At 38.0% G+C, this 23,848-nt stretch overlaps 1 protein-coding gene across 1 annotated transcript in view; it reads left to right on the forward strand.

Moving 5' to 3' along the window:
• Positions 1 to 1,288: 1,288 nt before the first annotated feature.
• LOC127663004 (girdin-like) overlaps positions 1,289 to 23,848 on the forward strand; it is a 42,739-nt gene continuing 20,179 nt past the window's right edge. The window contains exons 1-14 of the mRNA XM_052154381.1: positions 1,289 to 1,497; positions 1,980 to 2,128; positions 2,261 to 2,369; positions 9,960 to 10,029; positions 10,195 to 10,253; positions 10,415 to 10,498; positions 13,165 to 13,305; positions 13,434 to 13,570; positions 20,359 to 20,440; positions 20,535 to 20,693; positions 21,190 to 21,336; positions 21,588 to 21,771; positions 22,531 to 22,646; positions 22,743 to 22,832. Coding sequence (XP_052010341.1) covers positions 1,438 to 1,497; positions 1,980 to 2,128; positions 2,261 to 2,369; positions 9,960 to 10,029; positions 10,195 to 10,253; positions 10,415 to 10,498; positions 13,165 to 13,305; positions 13,434 to 13,570; positions 20,359 to 20,440; positions 20,535 to 20,693; positions 21,190 to 21,336; positions 21,588 to 21,771; positions 22,531 to 22,646; positions 22,743 to 22,832 — 1,587 coding nt within the window. The 5' untranslated portion in view covers positions 1,289 to 1,437. The remainder of the gene's footprint in view (positions 1,498 to 1,979; positions 2,129 to 2,260; positions 2,370 to 9,959; positions 10,030 to 10,194; positions 10,254 to 10,414; positions 10,499 to 13,164; positions 13,306 to 13,433; positions 13,571 to 20,358; positions 20,441 to 20,534; positions 20,694 to 21,189; positions 21,337 to 21,587; positions 21,772 to 22,530; positions 22,647 to 22,742; positions 22,833 to 23,848) is intronic.

A 23,848-nucleotide genomic window follows, 5' to 3' on the forward strand; every position in this document is an offset into this window, starting at 1 on the left:
CCCATTCCATGTGCCCAGGACTTTAGTGGGCCCTTTGTCACAGGGTCTATTACAAGTTTCCTATGGTTCCCCCTGAAAACAGCTCTGCTTGTCCATAAGGTTCGTTTTGACTAATCTGCTGTTATAGTGGCCAAATATAGCGGAAGCAAACTGAAGGGGGATCGTGAAGGATATAGCTGCAGGTCGAGCTCCAAAAAGGGGCTAGAGCTCCAAACTGCGAGCAAAGATACACAGAGCACCTAATCTAAACCTTTCCCCTAACCCATGGGATTGTCGCCCCCTTGTGTAACTTCCCCGCCCTCATTTGGAGTTTCCGCCATGAGGGATAGACTTACCAGCTCTTCAATGGCACGAACGGTATAAAGCTGTATAAATCTCCTAGATCACATCTGATTTTCCACAACTCATGTTGTCTTTGTATATTGAATGTTCTTGGACAGATGTTTTATTAATGTTTTGTTTGCGGAACTATCCAAAACACTTTAAACTGCAGTACAGCCCATTGAAGAGACTGTAAGTCTATCCCTCACATAATATTTTGTGTTCCCAAAATATCATATTACACGCTCAAAATATAATTTTGTGCGCGCAGAATTGTGGCACACATATAAATCCATGCCACTTGGCCTGGGAGGATCTGCCAGTGCACTAAACTGTTACAGTTCACAACCAGATGGCGCCAAAATTATTTCAAATGTATTTCTCACTCTCACTCCTCACTAGGTTTGGAGTGAGAAATATGTGTATTTGTATCAGTCATGCATGAAACGGTCATTCGTTGACTTTCACTGACACCAAAAATGTGGTATTTTCCTATGTTGCCCAAACACCTAGGCTGTATCCAAAATCCTTATAAGCTGTATCCGTGCAGCGTATTTTTTAAGGGAATGAAAACGTTGCTGTGTGACATAGACATACGGTCGCTTCTATTGATGTTCCTGTTTTTTACATTGGTATTGATACTTCAACAGACAAATCATTGAAAAAAATAAGAATAAAAAATCAGTAGAAATCTCCAGAAAACACGAGCTGTTAAAATTACATGTGATCTAAGACATTTATACGGTTTCATCCCCGTCAAAAAACGAGATGCACATGCTGCACGCGCCTACAACAATCTATGTAGGCAGCTCACTTGATTTTGCGACGCAGCCTTGCGGCGTTTCAGTGTGGAAATACGAGCGTCACAAAACCAGCGTCATGCTCAAATGAGGACGCGCAGAGGGGAACTTGATGCAACGCAACTTCAGATTCCGGTGTGGTTTCGAAGTGTGACTAATGTGACAGAAGGAAGGCAAAGGCACATAAACCAAAGATGTTAACGGCTAAGCAGTTGTAGTCTATTGTCCAGAAAACTATGAAAATCAGGCATGTACTCTTAGAAGTCCATTATTTAAAGTTGCAGTAGTGTTTTAACAAATTAAATTGATCAGGAAGATGGACGCAAACATTACGGAAATAATAGAAGAATTTATGGGAAGTTCACTTGTTACATGGGTAGGTGTATCTGACTTAAAGCCATCAAGATTATCAGCTCTTATTGTTTTGTAAACTTTACAATCCGCTGAGAAATATAACAGAAATATAATTACAGATGTTCAGATATGTTGTTTGATCAATTCATGTTCCTCGTTGTTCGATCTGATCTTTACCAAATAAACACTGGACAACATGTATTATTTTGAAAGATCTTGATGATTTATTTAGATTTTAATGTCAAAGTGAAACTATGAGTCTCCATACTTTGACAAACAGGCCTATCATTGAAGCTGATTTGATGTAGAAGACAGGAATAATAAATCATTCACAACAGGGCTGGTACAAAGTTTTGATTTTTGGGGGGTATTCTGATTTTTAGGGTGGGCAGGTGGTTGATTCTTCATGGGGGCGGGAGAGGGGTGTCAGAAGTAAAATCTAGGGGGCAATGATCCCCCAACACACCTCCTCCACAAACACTTGATGTCGTAATTTTCTGTAAGGTGCGTCTCTTTGAGGGTATTGTCGATGAAGAGGAGAATGGATTGTTCACCCAGCAGTACATGGAAGTAAACTTTCACTCCCAGAATGCAGTGAGACAGTACCTGAAGCTTACCAATGGAGTCTACCTCAATGAAGTCATAAGAATCATGTAAGACAGAATTTAAATACTGGATCAGTGTTGTTTTGAATAGTGTTCTAATTTCAATTCATTGAGGACATTTCAACAATGACTCAGCTAATGCCAGCATTTACTCTTTGTTTGTTTGGTTTTTTTAATCAGTGATCCCAATCCAAAAGTAGAGCAGATCTACTACAATGTGGGTGACGACAAGATTCTCAGAGTTCAGAATTTTTCCATCCTCAATCGACACCTGAGATCATACTATCAGGTAGTGAATTACACCATTAGTCATATCAGCTGTGCTGTTAAAATGATTCCTAAATCATGTTAATAATGCTGAAAAAATAACCAAAGAAATGCCTGATTATTGTATTTTTTATGCATCTTGATGCAGGTTTTCTATTACAATGGCACTGTAGCATATTTTCTTGCCTCATGAGTGTTCATGTGATGTTGTAATGAACATGTGATGTTGTCAATAGTTCAAGACAACAAACACTTTTCTCTCCATTACATACATCTCTCATACTTTGATACAACTTAAGAAATCCTTTTAGACAGGCTACTCGATTTACATAGACATTATGTTATAATGAGGACAGATTTTAAGTCATGGCAACTTGATATATTAAGTTCAGTTTAGACATTTACTTAAAGCATAATTAAGCACATTTATTCAGCTCCAAAAAAGCCACACTAACAGTTGTCTTCATTTTTTAAAGGAATGTTCCTGGTTCAGTACAAGTTAAGCTAAATGACAGCATTTATGACATAATGTTGATTACCACAAAAAAAAAAAGAAGAAGAAGAAAAAAAAGAAAAGATGTGTCCCTCATTTATTTAAAAAAAAAAAAAGAGCAAAAATCACAGTTACAGTAAAGGCATTTACAAAGGAAGGGAATGGGGTTAGTCTGTAAAAAAATAAATACATATTGTTTTAGAAGTATAGCCAAAAGACACAAACATTTAGTGTGAAAAAATGTCTGTTATTCCTGACTTTAGTGTGATAAAATTGTTTACCAGGATTGCAGGGTTTATGGCATCACATCGTCATGCAGCAAAGTTGTAATATTGAATATAACTTTACACAGATAAGGTTAGTAAGTGATTTATCACATTTAAGTCATGTTAACACATATAATGTCTGTATGTCTTTTGGCTATACTTTTGAAACAGTATCATTTTTATTTGTATAGCGCTTTTCACAAAACACATTATTTAATTATATAAAAATAAATATATAAAATGCTGTATGTCTTAAAGTCCTTATTATGCAGTTTATGTTAACAATTTGAATGATTCCAATCATAAAACATACAAACACAACATAAAAGCTATCATTATATCAATTATTCACATTAAACCCCTCCCCCCGAATATTCCCCCCACCCCCCACTCGACAAAAACACGCACTACTGTGGTCACCAAATAACTAGAACATTAAAAAATAAATAAAAATAATAATAATAATAAAGAAAACATACAGGTATATATATATATTCAAACAACATCAATAATACACATACCCAACTAAACTTCAAATCCCTCTCCACAGCCCTCACCAAGACCCCTCAAAAAAAGCCAAATAACCCCCTCCCCAATTCCCGACTAAAAAAACCCCTTTCCACAGCCTTCTAAAAAACATCTCCTCAAATGCCGCCACCTCACCCATCTCCTCGCACCACTTCCTAAACGAGGATGCCCCAGTTGACTTCCATCCTCTGAGGATGACTTTTCTGCCAATCATGACTCCGGCTAGGACACAACTTTTTAAATATCTGTCCCCAATATTAACAGCTGTCCCATTACCCAGGAAACAGAGTCTGTGGAAAAATAAAATTTCTGGATCTTATCACATCACCAAAAAACATGAGTTGTGTCCCTGTCTTCTGATTGGAACTGCCAGCAGGTGGGTTTGTCTTTAAGACCCAACCTATAAAATCTAGAGAGGGTCCAGTAGAATCGATGCAAAATCTTAAATTGAATCAGATGGATCCTTGCATATCTAAATGTAGACTTGATGATTTTTATAATCCTAGCCCACACTCCCTCCTGCAATACCAAGATTAAATCTTTCTCCCATAATCTCTTAAGGGAAGTTGGAGTTCCATCCCCAGACTCTGAATTAACAGGGAGTAATACACAGATGCCTCATGACCTTTTCCAAAAGCATTAATCACCTCTTCCAGAGTATCTGCCAATTTTGGGGGGTGTAAACTACTCCTAAAAATAGTACAGAACAGGTGATGCAGCTGTAAATACCCAAAGAACTGAGATCTAGAAATCTTAAAATGTTGAACCAAATTTTCAAAAGATCGCAACACTACATTCTCATATATGTCACAGAGTGTAGTGACCCCCCTCACAATCCACTCTAAACAGCAGAAAGGGGACTTATTAATACATACATTTGGGTTCAGCCATAAGCTCAAGGCAACATTTAAATAAATGTCCGAATGAAACACTCTGGACACTTTTGTCCAAACCACATGTAAATGCGAGATAACGGGTGTAATTAACTTCTCAGGTTAGTTTGATAGAAAGGCTTTGCAATGGCAAAATATGGGCAAGGACTTCTTGTTCAATACAAAACAAGGGAGGGGGTCTCTCAGGTGGAAGCTACCAATGAGCCAGATGTCTGAGACCGAATGCATAATAATAGAATAAAACCTTGGGTAGGCCTAGCCCACCTTTATCAATCAGCCTATGCAGTTTACTGAAATATATTCTGGGACGGTTACCATTCCAAATAAAGTACTTTGCTATGCTATCAAATTGTTTGAAATAAGAGAGGGGAACAACTATAGCGAGAGACTGTAGCAGGTAGTTGAATTTTGGAATACAATTAACATTAACCTTCCCAATCACAAAAGAATGTAATTAACCCACCTGCCCACATCGCTCCAAATTTGTTTTATTAAAGAATCAAAATTAACTCAAATAAATCAAACAGATTTGCTGGCAGACACTTAATGCCCTGTTTGGGCCACTGGAAGTCACCCGGTTGAAAAGCTGTTACTGGGCAGTACGCTGTCAGAGCCAAAGCTTTGGATTTAGACCAATTGACTCTGTAATCTGAAAATTTAGAGAAGGAATTAATAATCCTGTGGAGGCAAGGCATAGATCAAATGTGGTCAGAGACGAATAATAAAATATCTGCGTAAAGCAAAAGCTTATCCTTGTAACAAACTCAGAGAATTTAGTCTCCATCACAGTAATCGATCAATGTATTGCCACAGGGTCCTCCAAGTCTGCCACAACCTTCGTTAGCATTGCAGACATAAACTCCATCCAAACTGAGTTCCTGGTCTGTGGCCCTGTCTGGGGTATCAGCTTGAGCACTTAAGTGTCTTTTGATATCTCCAGAGCCCAAGGATTTTGAATTCTTTGACATGTTGACTTCTTAGAACAGTTATGTAGCATAGTGTATCGAATCTCACCGGTTTAAGACACAAAAATAATTAAAACTCCTATTGTGCAGATTTAACTGTGGTTTAAACAGTGTGTATTGTAACATTTATGAACTGGCCCCATTCACTTTTATGTGGTAATCAAAATTATGCCACAAATGTGGTCAACTGAGCTTAACTTACACTGAACCAGGAGCACTCCTTTTTTTAAGAACTCCTTATGTTTTACAATGTGTGATTGGTTTGAATGTGAGTAATATGCTGAAAATATAAATTGAATATGAGTAGAGTTGTGAGTATATAGATTTCTGAATAGATTACATGAATATCTTGTATTGCTTGGGAATACAGTCAATGAATGGACAGTTCACTAATGTATTAAACAGCATGCACTGCCCTGTAACTGTAGAACAAGTTAGCCATACACTTATTAATGTTTTTCTCTTTGTGGTTTCACTTCTTGTTTCAAATGTCCTGCTGTGGACATGTTTTTCTCACTGTTATTTTAACACAAAGCATATATAAATAAAACAGACTATTAACTCATTTCCTTACATATTTAAATTACTAAATAAATATTGTGTTATTTCTTGATATTAGGGCTGTAACTAACGATTATTTTGATAAACGATTAATCTAACGATTATTAGACCGATTATTCGACTATTTGCCGATTCATTAGCTCTTAACTGATTATCCAGCCTGTACCCTGACATAAAAGGTTGTAGTAAACGTGCTTACTGACAATAAAGAGGAAAACGAATAGACATTCACTGAATTAACGGGAAAAAAATACTTTTTATTAAGTTTAATTCAGTAAAGAAATTCACTGCAAAAATCCCATTCTTATCGAGTTTTTTCGCTTGTTTTACATTTAAAATAGTCTAAAACAAAATACATTTACTTGAGAAGCAACGTATAAGATATTTAGACTTGCTTTAAGAGAATGTTTCTTAAATATAAGTGTATTTTGTATACAAGTGTATTTTTTGACTCGGTTATACTTCTGCAAGTGCAGTAAAGACAAAATATACTTATATTCAAGATCTATTCTCTAAAAGCAAATATAAATATTTTATATGCTGCTTCTCAGGTGAATGTGTCTTTTTTTAAAAGGATTTTTAGATTTTAAAATATTTAATATTATATTTAATATTATATGTTGAATATAATTATAATATTATATTCAACATTCTCAGATAATATTTTTTCTTCTGCAGTATAGCTGCTAAAGTAAATGTACATTGTTTTAAAGGTGTTTTAGATATTTATATGGGAAAACAAGCCAAAACAAAATCAAATCAAAAATGTATTTTGTTGCAGTGTATAATGTGATGCCTCACCTTTCTGTTCTCTTCAATCCATATTTATCTCTCTAATCCATCTTTAACTCACTAAAAAACAAACTCTCTCTTATTAATAAAGCTGCATATTGCTAATTTTCTTCACGATAAGAAATACACAGTGACACATACAGTGTATTATGATTCAATAAGTCACGAGCCATCACTTTATAATCTAGCTGCATTAAGTGTGCATGCTTGAGGGACGAGCGTCCCAGTGACAGGATGAGCCTCAGCCGGGTGCAATCACTCCCCTTAGATTGGAACATTTGCGCAACTCATAAAAGTGGCGCTGACCGCAGAGAGAAATGCCAGTTTCGGAGTTTGAAGTTATTTACATGATCTGCTGCCATATTATTTGAACTTTAATAAAGCTATAACACATTAAATATAACTGCATTTAAGATGTAAGGATGTTTCCTTTAACGAGCTCTGGCTCCACTTACTCCACAACGACAGTACTTCTGAATTTGCTTTGTTTTTTTATTTGCAATCTACATCATCTGAAGCTGTTTGTAAATTTTAGATTGCGTCTGGACTGTGATCTGTGTAATTCTTCCTCTCCTCAGTCAGGCGCGAACTGCAGTGCTGCTCTCGTGCACCATCATTACAGTTTAATGTGATCCCATATTACGTTAAATGAGATTAAACAAATATTCTGCAACTAAGTTTTTTGTCGTCAATTTTTTATAGACAACGTTGTCGATAATGGCGACTAATCCTTTCAGTTATACAGAACCATCATTTAATATTTGTTATTGACACCCATAAAATAAATTTAATTAACCACACCACCATGAGGACCTACTAAGTAGTGGGAATTATCAGACTCCGGTCACTGCCATCTCACTTGATGCTGATAAAGCATTTGATATGGTAGAATGGGATTATCTTTTTAAGATTTTGGAAATGTATGGGTTCGGGAATACTTTTACCCATGATTTTGTTTTATTATTATGCATTTCAGCCTCAGACATTTGGCTTATTGGTCACTTCCACCTGAGAGAGCCCCTCACTGGTTTTGTATTGAACAGGAAGTTCTTGCCCCTATTTCACCATTGCAAAAACTTTCTATCAAACTAACTGGAGAAGTTAAGTTACACCCTGTTATCTCCCATTTGCACTTGGTATGGACAAAAGTTTGCAGAGTGTTTAATTCTGACATTTATTTAAATGTTGCTTTGAGCATATGGCTGAACCTAAAATGATGTGTTAATAAGTCCCCTTTCTGCTGGACAGAGTGGATTGTGAGGGAGGTTAATACGCTCGGTGACATATATGAGAGTGGAGTGTTGAGGTCTTTTTGTTTGAAAATTTGTTTCAACATTTTGCAATTCCCAGGTCTCAGTTCTTAAGGTATTTACAGCTGTGCCACCTGCCCTGTAAGAGTTTTGGGTGTGGCAGATGCTTGGATTGGTGATTACTGCTTTTGGAAAAGGTCATGCTGTGTATGTCTGTATGCAGAACTTCAGCTTCTCTCAAGAGATTATGGGAGAAAGATTTAAACTTGGTATTGGAGGAGGGAGGGTGGGCTAATATTCTAAAAATCAACAAGTCTACATTTAGATATGCAAGGGTGCGCCTTATGCAATTTAAATATTTTACATAAATTCTATTGGACCCCCTCTAGATTGTATAGGCTTGGTCTTAAAGACTCACCCACTTGCTGGCGATGCCAATCAGAAGATGGGGACACAACCCATGTTTTGTGGTGGTGTGTTAAGATCCAAGATTTTTGGTTGAGTGTTCAGAGTTTTATATGTGACATATTGGGCACTCAGATTTCATTTTCTCCCAGACTCTGAATTTTAGGCTATGGGGCGGTCATTAATATAGGGTATAAATGTATAAAAAAATTGGGTCTTAGCCAGTGTTATTATCAGCAGACAGATCATATTTAGGTGATGAAAGTCGGCTGGAGCGCCCTCGTTTTGAGAGTGGCACACAGAGATGGGCAGGGTAGCGGCATTTGAAGGAATGTCGAATAGAAGATTAGGTAACATGGATTTATTTAATAAAAAATGGGGCAACTATTTAGCCTTTTTAGAAGGTTCTCGGGGAGGGGCAGTGGAGAGAGATTTGTATTTTTAAATGTATGATTTTATTTTTTTATTTATTCTTAAGTGTTTCCTCTTGTCTGTTTTACATTTTTTATTTGTATTTGTATGTGTGTTTACTTTAATTTTGTGTTGGACCACTGGATGTTTGTTGTGTATCAATCCTGTTTTTTGAATCAATAAAATGTAAATATAAAACAAAATGTATAAGTTGAGTTAAGTTTGCATACTGGTCTGTGCTGTGTAAGAATATATCAATGCTTAAAACAGAGATAAGAATAAGTCTGTCATTGATTCATAAATTATATTGTGATTAGCAAGAAATATTTAATTAGGTTTAATTAGAATAAAAAAAATTGCATTATCTGAAAAAATCTTACAGGAAATAAAAAGCCTGCAGCAAAACCCTCAAATTTTGTATTGTTGTGTTGATCTGAATAACTGACGAACTCTTTTAATAACACAAATGATGCGTTGCAGTTGCACAGCAGTTGGTATATTTTTTTAAAAGTAGCATATTAACAACAACACTGTAAACAAATATTTTGGACAAGTTTGTGTGGACATTTACTGAGGAGGAAGTAGCATTTTAAAGGAGGTTACCTCTGTAGAATTTGTTAAACATAATCACCATGGAGTGCCATGTATGTAAATACCATTGTATATCAATTTTGTTAATCATTCAGTACCATGATATAAAATTGTCATAATATTACCATATAATACCATCACTGTGCAATGATACCATTCCAGTACTTTTTGTAAGGCAAGGTAGTTTTAAAAGTATTATTTCTGTATTGCTAAATTACAACTATAGCTACTGTAATAATAGGTTTATTACTGAATGGTGTGTGACTTGTTGCAGATTATAAATATTTTGCATGTTTTCTTGTTTTACTACAAAAATAGAAGATAGTAGCACACTTTGGGTCATTCTCTGCTCTAATGTGTGTTATATTTTTATTTAAAACCTCTTACTTGTATTGGCTGGGATGACAGCAGAACACTAATGGGGTGTCATTTCTTTCATGTGTTTTCTTTCTTTTAGGAGAATCTACAGCAGCTGCTGCTGATGTCTTTACCGAATGTTGCTGTTTTAGGTCGAGATCCACTGACAGGTGTGATGCTGTCATCTCTCATATAATTTCAAAACAGGATAATTTTCCTTCTCCAACTGTTTTTTAACAATTCATAAAAATACAAGAAAGACCCGAACAAAAATGCAAATGTCTAAGTAAATATACTGTGTTAATGTGTCTTGTTGGTTTACATCATGTCAACAGAGGGCGCTGTTGCAGAGCTGAGGAGACTGCTGCTGTTATTGTTGGGCTGTGCTGTACAGGTAACCATTGTAAATATACTGCTCCCACACATATTTGCTGTCTTCAGAAATGTGCTCCTTTGATATTACCCTGAAAAAGTAATGTGAGTACAATGTTGATAAACATATCTATGCTTACTGTGTGAAATTATTTCTCTTTTCCCACTATTCGATGTCACCAGTGTGAAAGGAAGGAAACTTTCATTCAGCAAATTCAGTGCTTGGATATTGACACACAGGCAGAGATAGCCCTTTGCATACAGGAGGTCAGTGCCAGGACTGTTGATAACATTTAATTTTCATGAAGAACTGACTGTATTGTTCAAAGTATTGTGAAAAGGATTCTCCCCCATCCTTATTTCTTCTGCCAAATTTGCCTGATTTCTTACTAAATTGTTTCAAATATTCAAACAAAATCTAACATAAAACAAAGGCAATCTGAGTAAACACAATATACAGTTTTTAAATGATAATGTTATTTATTGAAGCAAAAAAGTTATCCATTACCAACTGTGCCTGTGTGAAATAATTTTTTTGCCCCCTTAGTTACTAAATACCAAAATCTATGAAACTGCATTCATAATGGGGTTCAGCTGGTCTAGACAAGCCCTAGCCTGATTACTGCAGCCCTTTTCAATCAAATCAACACCTAAATAATAACCTTTTCAGCAGCATGAACATGGCTAAATGTCTCACCTAGTAGCACACTATGCCAAGGTCGAAAGAAATTCCTGAAATGATGAGGAAAAAGGTGATTTAAATACATCAGTCGGGGAAGGGTTACAAAGCTTTTTCAAAGGCTCTGGGACTCCAAAGAACCACAGTGAGAACCATTATCGCCAAATGGAGAAAACTTGGCACAGTAGTGAACCTTCCCAGAAGTGGCCGACCTGTCAAAATTCCTCCAAGAGCACAGCGATGACTCCTCCAGGAAGTCACAAAAAAGCCAAGGGCCACATCCAAGGAACTGCAGGCCTCTCTTGCATCAATAAAGGTCACTGTTCATGACTCCACTATCAGAAAGACGCTGTCCAAAAATGCCATCCATGGAAGAGTGGCAAGGCAAAAACCACTGCTAACCCAGAAGAACATTATGTCTCATCAGAAATTTTACAAAACACACCTTGATGATCCTCAAACCTTTTGGTAGAATGTTCTCTGGACTGTTGAGTCGAAATTGGAACTGTTTGGAAGACAGGTGTCCCGTTACATCTGGCATAAATCAAACACAAAATTCCACAAAAAGAACATCATACCTGCAGTCAATCATGGTGGTGGTAGTGTAATGGTGTGGCGAGGATTTGCTGCTTCAGGACCAGAATGACTTGGAATAGTTCAGGGAAACATGAATTCTGCTCTGTACCAGAAAATCCTAAAGGAAAACGTCCGGTCATCAGTCCGTGAGTTAAAGTTCAAGCGCAACTGGATTATGCAGCAAGATAATGATCCAAAGCAAAGGAGTAAGTCCACCTCTGAATGGTTCAAAAGAAGCTAAATTCAAGTTTTGGAGTGGCCTAGTCACACAAGTTCTGGCTTGAACCCGATTGAGATGCTGTGGCAGGACCTTAAACAGGAAGTTCATGCTCAAAAACCCTCCAATGTGGCTTAACTAAAGCAGTTCTGCAAAGAAGAGTGGGCCAAAATTTCACCACAGCATTGCGAAAGACTGATCTCCTGTTAACGGAAGTGTTTGGTTGCAGTTGTGGCTGCTGCTAAAGGTTGCACAACTAGCCATTAAGTTTACAGGGGAGGTTCGTTTTTCACATAGGTGAAAAATTTCACCATTTATCTCCTCAATAAAAAAAATATATAGTTGAAAACTGTAAATTTTGTGTTTAGTCAGGTGGCATTTGTTTTATGTTATATCTCGTTTGAAGATCTAAATCAATTTAGTATGAATAATACACAAAAATAGAGGAAATCAGAAAGGGGTAAAATAATTTTTCACAGCACTGTATATATATATATATTTATTAAAGAAAAGGCCTTATTAAAGAAAATATTTGCCGTAGGAACCCAGAGCTAACTATTTTTCTGCACACAGCCACAGCTCTGTTTTCATGGCCAATGTGAAAGTCCAATGCGACTACGTTGCTCACGCCCCTCTCACGAAGCATATGTGAATCAGGCATCACTGCTGTGATTTAAACTGTTAAGGCTATTATTGGCTATTTAAGTAAAGGACAAGCCCTTTGATAAACATGGCCTGCCCCAACATCCTGTTTCAAATAACTTTAAAAATGTGCTTCATGTGGTAATTAACTGGTTTTATTCAATTCATTAATGTAATTTCATCAGAATAAATTGACCTGAAAAATTAGGCTAAACAAAAAAAGGAATTTCCCCTTTTTCTCCCCAATTTGGAATGCCCAATTCCCAATGCGCTCTAAGTCATCGTGGTGGCGTAGTGACTCACCTCAATCTGGGTGGCGGAGGACGAATCTCAGTTGCCTCCACGTCTGAGACCGTCAGTCTGCACATCTTATCACGTGACTTGTTTAGCGCGTTACTGCTGCATCCACGCACAACTCACCACGTGCCCCAACGAGAGTGAACCACATTATAGCGACCACAAGGAGGTTACCCCTTGTGACTCTACCCTCCTTAGCAACCGGGCCAATTTGGTTGCTTAGGAGACCTGGCTGGAGTCACTCAGCACACCCTGGATTCGAACTCGCAACTCCAGGGGTGGTAGTCAGCGTCTTTACTCGCTGAGCTACCCAGGCCCCCACAAAACGAATTATTTAATGGGTTAAATCAAGTATAAAAAGATCCTTGAGGTCACAGTTGCAGGTTACTATTTTTTACAGTGTAGGAAATGTGTCAACTATATAAAATATGTAAACAAAGTTGTGAACATCCTCTTAATCCAAAGAGCATTTCTTCATTATATTTATGCTAATCACTAACCCGGTGATTCATCATGCTCCAGGTGACCCAGGACCCGAGTGCTGTGCTTCCTCTGGAGTTTGGAGACATGTGTGGAATGAATGGGGAAGAGCTGCAGAGTCTCTTCTGCTCCATGGCCAAACAGATCCAGAGTCTGCACGCTCAACGAGACACACACTTGGAGGTGAGAGAAGAACTTATATCTAACTATTGGATGTCTGTAAATTCATGGTTCAGCTGAAGTTGGTGAAGATAAATTCAATTATAACAGATAGCATTCATTAGCTTTGCATGTCTCTGTATGATGTTTAGAGGATAGCAGAGCTTTATCAGGAACGGGAATCATCTACATCCCATATAACTATGTCAAGTGGGTTTGGACCTCCAGAGGGACTAGCTGTTCAGCTGGCAGACAGCAAAGCTAAACTTCGTCGACTCAAACAGGAACTGTGAGTTTATTTGTTACTGCATATTTGGACACTTTACTGTCTGGATGGTCAATACATTTCCATATTTTTCAAGTCTACATTATTATTGTTATTAAGTTAATTATGAAATTAATCTCAGCTTAAAGGAAAAGTAGTTCAGCCAAAAAGGAAAATTCTTTCATCATTTACTCACCCTCATGCCATTCTAGATGTGTAACTTTATTTGTTCTGCCAAACACAAATTAAGATTTTTAGAAGAATATCTCAGCACTGTTGGTCCTCACAATCCAAGTGAATGGTGTCCAGAAATCAGAAGGTCCTAAAAGCATATAAAGGAAGCATAAAACTTAATCCATACAACTCCAGTGGTTAGAATGTCTTCAGAAGTGATCTGATAGATATGGGTGGGAAACAGATAAATCTCTACCTTTGACCAGTTCGACCAGTAGGTGGATGAATGTGAAAGTGGCACACACAATTTTGAAGTAAATGTTTAGATTTTCAGTAACAAGGGCTTAAGTATTGGCATGTTTCTCACCCACACCTATCATATCACTTCAAAAGATATGAGTCTTATGGGTTGCTTTTATGTTGTCGTTATGTACCTTTTGGACCTTCAAAGTTCTGGTCACCATTCACTTGTGAGTACCTACAGACCTGAAATATTCTTCTAAAAATCTTAAATTGTGTTAAGCAGAGAAAGAAAGTCACATACACATGGGATGGCATGAGGGTGAGTAAAGGGAGCTAAAAAGCTGTGTCCCAAATGATGCACTATATAGATAGCATGCACAAAGCCATATAGTGTATACATTTCCAAAATGTGACGATACAAATTTTTTTTTTTACTAGAAGGAAGCATTCACTGTTTAACAGCCGAAGGAAGTGACTTTTATGCTTGCGATGTGTTGCCGCTAGTTTAGCATGTTAGCCAAGCTCTATCTATCTGTATGTCTGTCTGTCTATCTAATCTATCTATAGTGCTGTGAAAACCTTTTACCCCTTCCTGATTTCTTCTTTTTTTATATATATTTTTCATACTAAATAGTTTTAGATCTTCAAACGAGATATAACATAAAACGTCAAGGTTACTGTCGTTACCTCCATTCTCTGATGGAGGGAACGAGACGTTGTGTCAATGTAGTGACACTAGGGTTGTTTCATGGTATACCACGGTTTGAAAATTGATGGTTATCATACCATGTACATTTGCTTATCTACGGTATTGAGAAAAAAATGCAACCAGACGGAGAATCTCACATGCGCGTGCGCATCTCCTTTATTCTTTGTCTGCCTGTCAGACTTGTGAACTTGCACACACACACACACACACACATACACATGCAGTGAGAGAAAATGTCAGAGAGAAGCGAGGCGAGGGGGTCTGACATGAGTGTGTGTGTGAGTTAAAGCAGGGTTTCTCAACTGGTCTATTCGGACTGGGTCGCGGACAGCAGGCAAAGAACAATGCCATGGTTCTCCCATTGAAGATATTTCAGTGGCCGCCCAAGTGATAGACTACGTAGGACTGCCGAGGCAGATTTAATGATAATCTCGCAAACAGCTAAAGCAGACATGGGCAATTTACTGCCCGCGGGCTGGCTCATTTATCGTAAAAGCGTTTTAATTTTTAATTGGATATTTCAGTTAACTTGCATTGGGCCCCACAAGCGTTTAACATGCTCAGGGTTGCCAGATAAAAGACGAAACACCCCCAGTTTGAGATTTATACTTGCGCAAATTGGAAATATTCCGCCTAATGTTATACTTATTTTGTGCAATCTGGCAACCATGCTCTCGAACAATCTTAGTGATCTGTAGTGCAATATTCTGCTCAAGGAAAAGTGTTACACGGCTACTCTGTGTCCATTCTTGAGGCTGCTTGTGATGTTTGGTGCTACTAATTTTGCAGGTAAACCTTCTCAGTGATTAAATTAAATATAAAAGTAGATCTAGGCATCATTGACACACGGAGGGGTAATCATTGACATCATTGACACACGGAGGGGTAATCATTGACATCACTGACACACGGAGGGGTAATCATTGACATGCGATCAAAAGCCAGCCAGAGACGAATAAGTGTATGTATTTTTTATTTGTGCAATTTAGAAATGTTGAAGTCCCTTCACACCTGTATGTTAATCTAACTCTTGCAGTAATTATTTATCAGAGTCGTGCAGCCTGTGTTATTCTGTTGAAAAACCATCGAGGAGACCCGCATCATGACCCTTTTAGCATGTAAACGGGTAATGTTTTAGAAAAAACAAGTACACTCGCCGCTTTGCGACAAACATTAAAAGTTCTATACATTTAAAAACATTTTTTTTTTATTAAAACAGACCTCTGATGTAGAAAGTGTTAAATAAATTAACAGGGAAGTAGAGATGGTAAAATACATTTATAAGCTCAGCCTTTATTCAGTTTTTTAATGCCTGATAGAAAAGTCTTTGTAGAGCAATATAATACTTAAAACAATTGCAGAATAGAAAGAAACTGTTATATTTTGACAAAATGTTCTAGTTTCATATGAAATAATCTAAAGGTAGAATCTATTAGACCTCATTTTATATCAACAGTGGCAGTTGTAGTTAAAGTTTCAAGATGTGTTTCAGCTAGTATTTATTTTTCATAAATACTGTAATTATTATTATTACTATTTAAGACTAGCTACACTGACCTAACCATGGTAATGAGGAGCCTTTCCTTCTGTGTAATATGTGTATAAATATGTAATATTAGATAACAAACGGGATTATAATGGGCTCATATAAGTGAATATGCTCTTCAAGTTTTATAAGGGGGAGAGAAAACTTCCTGTAGATCATATAGTCAGATAGTTTGATCATCAACAAAAGTAATGTAACTTGATGCATGTCCTTGAACTGGAAAACCATGAACAAAACTATGCAACATAAAAAGAAATGCAACCCAGGATACATTAAATACAGGTTACGTTTTTACTATGGTGGGTCGCCACTTGATGTCCAATGTAAAATCTGTCCTGAAGCAAAACCAGTTGAGAACCACTGAGTTAAAGGTACAGACAGGAGCAGTCTGGCCTCACTGTCGCGCACCTACAGTATATGTTAACTGTTAATAATCATAGGACATTACTTTAAAAGCTCACACAGCTGATGTTATTTTTCATTTAGTATCTAATTTAACATGCTATGCTAACATGCTTTAGTTATATAACATGTTATATTTACATGCTATTTTTTATCATGTTTATATTTCTGTTTATTATAATTCTGTTAGCTTTCTTATTTTTTCTATTTATTTTATTTTTAAAAGGGGGAATTTTTTACACATACTTAAAATAAATGGTTTCAAGTTTCAATTATAATAAAGTGTTTGCTCAAAAATAAATAAATAAATAAAATAACCAATCTGTTTTCACTGATAATAGTAATACCGTGATACCGTGAATCTGTGATATTTTCTGAGACGGTTATCATACCATGAAAATCTCATACCGTTGCAACCCTAAGTGACACTAGGAGTCTCTCTTGAGAGCCTCGTTTACCTCTTATCTTTGAGAAAAGACCAATGAGAATTGGCGAACAGAATTTGTATGCCCCTCCCCCGGACATACGGTATAAAAGGAGAGAAGCATGCGTCTGTTCAGACATGTTTTGAGCTGAGGAGCCGAGAATAGGTCCCGGCCCTTTCGGCAGTTAGAACAGTGTTGTGGCAAGAGGGACACAACGTCTCATTCTCTCCATCAGGGAACGGAGGTTACGACAGTAACCGAGACATTCCCCTACTGTCACTCACTCTACGTTGTGTCGATGTAGTGACACTAGGGGTCCCTATTTAAAAATGCCACGACACTGAACGTGTTACGTGGACTGCTGATGCAGGTGCAAGCAAGCTGTTGCATGCGAAAATAGCAGGTGCATCAGACTGCACGTAACCTTCCCCAACGCCCCAAGAGACATCATATATTTCCCACATCCCTGAGGGAGGGAAGTGACGTTACTAGCCTGGGAGCAGGCCGCGCCAGCCACAGCCTTTTCTCTCTCTATGTTTTCAGGGGGAAAAGACCCCACGGAAACCACATCCTGCCCAACAGGGGAGGTTAACATGTGGCAAATACGTCACATGGGCTTACCAGCCACAAATGGAAGTGGTAGGATGGGGAAGAGCTCTAGAAACACAGAGACAGGGGTGCACAGGGGGCTCTGCCCAAGGGAGATGCAGGTCCACCGACAGGGGGACTGTACCACAGAAAATACATCACAGGGGATATTGGAATAATCAGAACCTGTGGAGCACCTATTCCAGCACAGGCAAGTTGGTGCCTGCGTTGGGTCTGTCTGAGAACTTCCTCCGCTGAGTTCGGATCCAGAGGGCTAGGGAGGAAGGACACCTAGGGTCCGTGACTTGTGGACTCGACTGGGGGAGTAGATTGCACGTCTTCACCTCAGGGGAGGGGAAAGGCGCTATGCGCAAGCGATACACCCAGGCAGAGAGTGCTTTCACGAGGGCTGAATAAGTGACGGCAGGAAGGGGTGAGCGTCGTGAGGCACGTTGGGCACGTGAAGGCAGATGGGTCTGCATTCATGGGGGCCCGACTTCAAGTGCTCTACAAGTAAATGTGTTGTATGGCCGCCATCTGTTTCTTCACCATCGAGAACTGCTGGGCAAAGCCCTCTATGGTGTCGCCGAATAACCCGATCTGTGAGATGGGGTGTTTAGAAAACAAGCCTTGTTGGGGTCCTGCATCTCGACCAGATTCAGCCACAGGTGACCTTCCTGGACCATGACAGTGGCCATCACGTCTCCGAGTGCATGCGCTGTGACCTTCATGGCCTGGAAGTCACTGAGCGCAGTTCCTGCAGCACATCAGGACCAGGACTACCCAAATTCTGTTCGCCAATTCTCATTGGCCTTTTCTCAAAGATAAGAGGTAACTGAGGCTCTCAAGAAAGACCCCTAGTGTTACTACATCGACACAACGTCGAGTGAGTTACAGAAGGGGAACAAAGGCAACCTGAGTAAACACAAAATACAGTTTTCAAATATATATATATTTTTTATTGAAGCAAAAAAGTAATCCAACATCTATATCACCCATGTGAAAAACTAACTGCCCCCTTAAACTTAATAGCTGGTTGTGCCACCTTTAGCAGCAATAACTGCTTTAGTTCAGCCACATTGGAGGGTTTTTGAGCATGAACTGCCCATTTAAGGTCCTGCCACAGCATCTCAACCAGGTTCAAGTCAGGACTTTGACAAGGCCACTCCAAAACTTGAATTTAGCTTCTTTTGAGTCATTCAGAGGTGGACTACTGGACTTACTTCTTTGCGTTGGATCATTGTAATGCTGCATAATACAGTTGCGCTTGAGCTTCAACTCACAGACCGATGACCGAACGCTCTCCTTGGCCTTGAAGCAACAAAGCATCCCCACACCACCAACATGCTTGACTGCAGGTATGATGTTCTATTTGTGGAATTCTGTGTTTGATTTATGCCAGATGTAATTGGACCCCTGTCTTCCAAACAGTTTCACTTTCAACTCATCAGTCCACAGAACATTCACCCAGAATGTTTGAGGAACATCAAGATGTGTTTTGGCAATATTCAGCCATAATGTTCTTCTGGGTTAGCAGTGGTTTTCACCTCGCCACTCTTCCATAAATGGCACTTTTGGACAGTGTCTTTCTGATAGTGGAGTCATGAACAGTGACCTTAATTGATGCGAGACAGGCCTGCAGTTCCGTGGATGTGTGTAAAGGGATCAATGGAAAGGAGGAGGCGAGAAATCTATATTATTTATAGAATATAAATAATAGTTTTAATGATAAACTTAAAAGACAACAAACACACAATGCGGACATGTCCGCTAACGATCTCTCTCTCCCCGCACGAACCCCTGCAGTCAGCCTTTAACCCTCATGGAGGCATAATTAGCCTAATACGGGACTGGGTGCGTAGGATCACGACCCAGCCCTGCCCTCCGCCCTCCGCCCTCCACCCTCCGCCCTGCCACAATGTTGTACTTAGCTTTTTTGTGACTTCCTGTATCAGTCGTCGCTGTGCTCTTGGAGGAATTTTGGAAGGTCGATCACTTCTGGGAAGGTTCACTACTGTGCCAAGTTTTCTCCATTTGGCGATAATGGTTCTCACTGTGGTTCTTTGGAGTCCCAGAGCCTTTGAAAAAGCTTTGTAACCCTTCCCCGACTGATGTATTTAAATCACCTTTTTCCTCATCATTTCAGGAATTTCTTTCGACCTTGGCATAGTGTGCTACTAGGTGAGACATTTAGCCATGTTCATGCTGCTGAAAAGGTTATTATTTAGGTGTTGATTTGATTGAAAAGGGCTGGCAGTAATCAGTCCCGGGTGTGTCTAGTCCAGCTGAACCCCATTATGAATGCAGTTTCATAGATTTGGGGATTTAGTAACTGATAGGGCAAATACTATTTTACACAGGCCCAGTTGGTATTGGAAATATTTGCTTCAATAAATAACTATTATTTAAAAACTGTAATTTTGTGTTTACTCAGAATGCCTTTGTTTTATGCTAGAGTTTATTTGAATTTTTGAAACAATTTAGTATGTCAAACAGTATACACAAAAACAGAAGAAATCGGGATGGGGGCAAATACTTTTTCAATCAATCAGACAATCAATCATTCAGTCAGTCAGTCAATAGTCAGTCTGTCTGGCGTCAGTCTGTCTGTCTTGACAATCTTTACCTATCTAGTTATTTTTGTAATTCTGCTTGGTGGCGCTAGTGACACAGATCTGACACACTTAAACTATAAAGATAATTACACATCAATATGCTTGACAAGGGAGGACAAAGGTGATCAGCTATTGGACTACAAGCAAGAAGTGCAAACTATGGAGGAAGAGATAAAGAAACTACAGAAGGAAGTGAGCATGCTATAATACATGATTAATACATTTATTGTTTGATGTGGACAGATTACTGACATCCTATTTTATGTGCTGTGTTTGGTTGGGTCAGAACCGAGCGTTGCAGGTTGAAGCGCGTGTGAGTCGGGGGCTTAAGGATGAGATGGACTGTCTGCGAGAGCGTGCAGGCAGAGTGGAGCAACTGCAGGTGGAGCTGAAAAACTGCACACATCGACTCCGCAGTATGGAGCTGTATCACACACAGTTAAAGGTAGACACATACATCAGGCTGAAACAATTATGCTATGGAATTAGGAATGATGACATGGAATTTAATTTGGAAATTTATGGGGGCATTATTAAGTTAATTACTCATTATTTTTTATTTCTTTGTTTTATAATAAAAGGATAGTTTACCCAAAAAGGAAAATTTGGAAAAGGCAGAATGTTAGCGACTGACAACCTCAGTCAATATTCACTTTCATTGTTTCTAATATCCATGTAATGAAAGTGAATTGTGACTGAGGCTCTCATTGTAGTCACATGGGTTTGAGACAACATAGTAATAACAGGTAAGTAAATAACAACAGAATTTATATTTGTTTGAACTAACCAGTTAATTGTGTTAAATTGACAGCCCTAATATTTAGTTACTTATGACATGTATATTGGCAAATGATCAGTGTCATAGAACAAAAGAGGTGAAAGAAACCATGGCAATGTAAAACAAGTTTACGGTAAATATTGGTTTATTTGGTCCTCTACAGGAGCAGCAGCTGTACTGCGCCTCACTGCAAGAGAACAAAGCTCTGCTGGAGGAGCAGCTGGTTGACACTCGTGCACGCTGCACAGCTCTGCGCGAACTAGAGAAAGAAAATCTTTATCTCAGGCAGAAACTCATGGACATGGAGGGTGTATGCATGACTTTATTAACACTCTTATGGTTTTATGGCATGCTTCAATTTGTGGCTGTGGAGCTAGATTTTGATTCAGTAAAACAAAGTTTGTATTTTCTCTGATGTTAAAATAATTTTTCCTATATCAGCTTAGTATGCAGACACAACTATTAGTAAATCAGTTGTAGGTTTGTGACACAGCAGCATTGACTCAACTTTTAAAATGAAAGGGATATATTTGATAGGGGTATATAACTGAATGTGTGTAGGAGCGTGATGTGGAGAGACAGAGTGTGGACGAGCTGCTGGAAATGAATATGAGACTACAGATGGATCTTCAACGTCAGGCTCATTCTGAGAATGTCACTTTTAGTGTCTCCACACATCAGCGCTCTCTCCAATCAGAGCTGGAGTCTGACGAGGAAGTTCAGGAAATAAATATCCCTCAGATTGGTAGGTTTAAATTATGTTCAATTAGCTATTATGACTCATGCTATTGCCATACCATTGATTTCATGACTTCAATCATGTCTAAATGGAATAGTCCCACCAAAAATGTGAATTCTGTTATCATTTACTCACACTCAAGTCATTCCAAATCCGAATGACTTTTTCTTCAGTGGAACAAAAAAGAGAATTATTTGGTTATTGGAATTATTAGATAGACATTTAGCAGATTGTCCTGGGTGAGCTTTTACAGACTATTAAAGTAAAAGGGACAGTGTTGAGCTAAAAAAAAAAATACAAAAAAGCACCAAAAAAAAGTATAAATATAGTCCATATGACATATTCAAACTTTTTGATCTGTTACATGACACGGTAATGGCATTCGTCTTTTTATATGCAAAATAAAAGCTGCAGGGAAGATTATTAGTGAACATCAACTCATATTAACTAGAAGACTTGTATTATAGTGTACAATTTAGGCAAAAAGTTGTATGGATAACTTTTATGACACTTTTATGGTGTCTTTTTTTGTGTCATTTTTAAAGCTCGACATTGTCTGTCCCCATTCATTTTTTCATATTCACATATTTTATGGAAAATAAGAGTGTAAAAAACTTGCCTAACTTCTTGCACAGAAGAATATATATCACATGGGTTTGGGACATCATGAGGGTGAGAAAATAATTACAGAATTTTCATATTTGGATGAACTATTCCCTTTAATACGCATGTGTGTACATGAACGTCTGCCTCACTTTCATTTAGATCTGAAGCCGTTGAGTGAAGAGGTAAACGAAGCTTCCTCGCTGAGGCTTTTGGGAGCTGAAAATGAAAACGCTGAGCTTAGAAGACGACTAGAGCGCCTGCAGGATGAACAGGAGGTCAGAGGTCAAGGACATCTTACAAGTTTCATCATCTGATACAAATAGACCACTGTGTAAATTCCCATGTTTCCCATGTTCCCATCCCTCATGTAGGCTCAGCACGCCAGCTCCCCCGAGGTAATTGAAGAGCTTCAGGGACGGACAGATCAACTTTCACAAGAGCTTCAAAGCACACTGAGAGAGGTTAGACGGTTTAGACGGAGAAGAGGATTTAAGTGAAGCACAACAAACCTGATAGACTGATCAGGGTCTTGTGTCACCCAAAAAGGGTATATTAATGTAATAAGGTGCAAAATGTAGTGCTTAAAACCCCTTACCAGTGATAAAATCACTGTAATGCAAGGACTCGAATGGCTCATTGCTTTTTGAAGCACTGATGAAAAAAGCAATATGAAAAAATACACAATGTCCAATAAACAGTTACATTTATTATTAATAATTAACAGAATAAATAATTCTTCCACCAAGTAATACATTTAATAATCCTAACTGTAGGAGTTTGCCATTACTAAGCAATTTTGCTATTTATTTATTTTTATTATAAAGAGGGCTGTCAATTATCATTTATTTATAATAAAAAAACAAATATGCAGATTTCTGTAAACTGTAGGCTTGTTTAATGATATGGTAATAAAACCTCTAAAAATTCTAAAGCCACTTTTTTAATAGTCTAATCAAAAGTTTACTTGTCTGCCACAATAATGCAATATATTTTAATCTGAATAATTATATTTATTTTAGGCCCTAGATATTATATTTATAATTATATAAATTATATAATTATTTATATAACTACTGTATGTATTATCTATATTGAATTATCTTTATTTGGGTGCCTTTCTCAGCAAATAATGATATATGCAATTAATTTGATTAATTAATCGGCATGTGATATCTTTCTTAAAGGGATAGTTCACCCAAAACTTTCTTACCCTCCTGGCATCCCAGCTGTGTATGACTTTCTTTCTTCTGCAGAACACAAATGAAGATTTTTAGAAGAACATCTCAGCTCTGTAGGACCATACAATACAAGTGAATGGGTGCCAAAAATGTTTAGCTCCAAAATCCATATAAGTGCAGCATAAAAGTAATCCATATGACTCCAGTGTTTAAATCCATATCTTCAGACATAATATGATAGGTGTGGGGGAGAAACAGATCAGATTTTTAAGTCATTTTTTATCATAAATTCCTCCCTG

This window comes from Xyrauchen texanus, chromosome 23 (assembly GCF_025860055.1).
Source record: "Xyrauchen texanus isolate HMW12.3.18 chromosome 23, RBS_HiC_50CHRs, whole genome shotgun sequence".
In the NCBI taxonomy this organism is placed as follows: Eukaryota; Metazoa; Chordata; class Actinopteri; order Cypriniformes; family Catostomidae; genus Xyrauchen; species Xyrauchen texanus.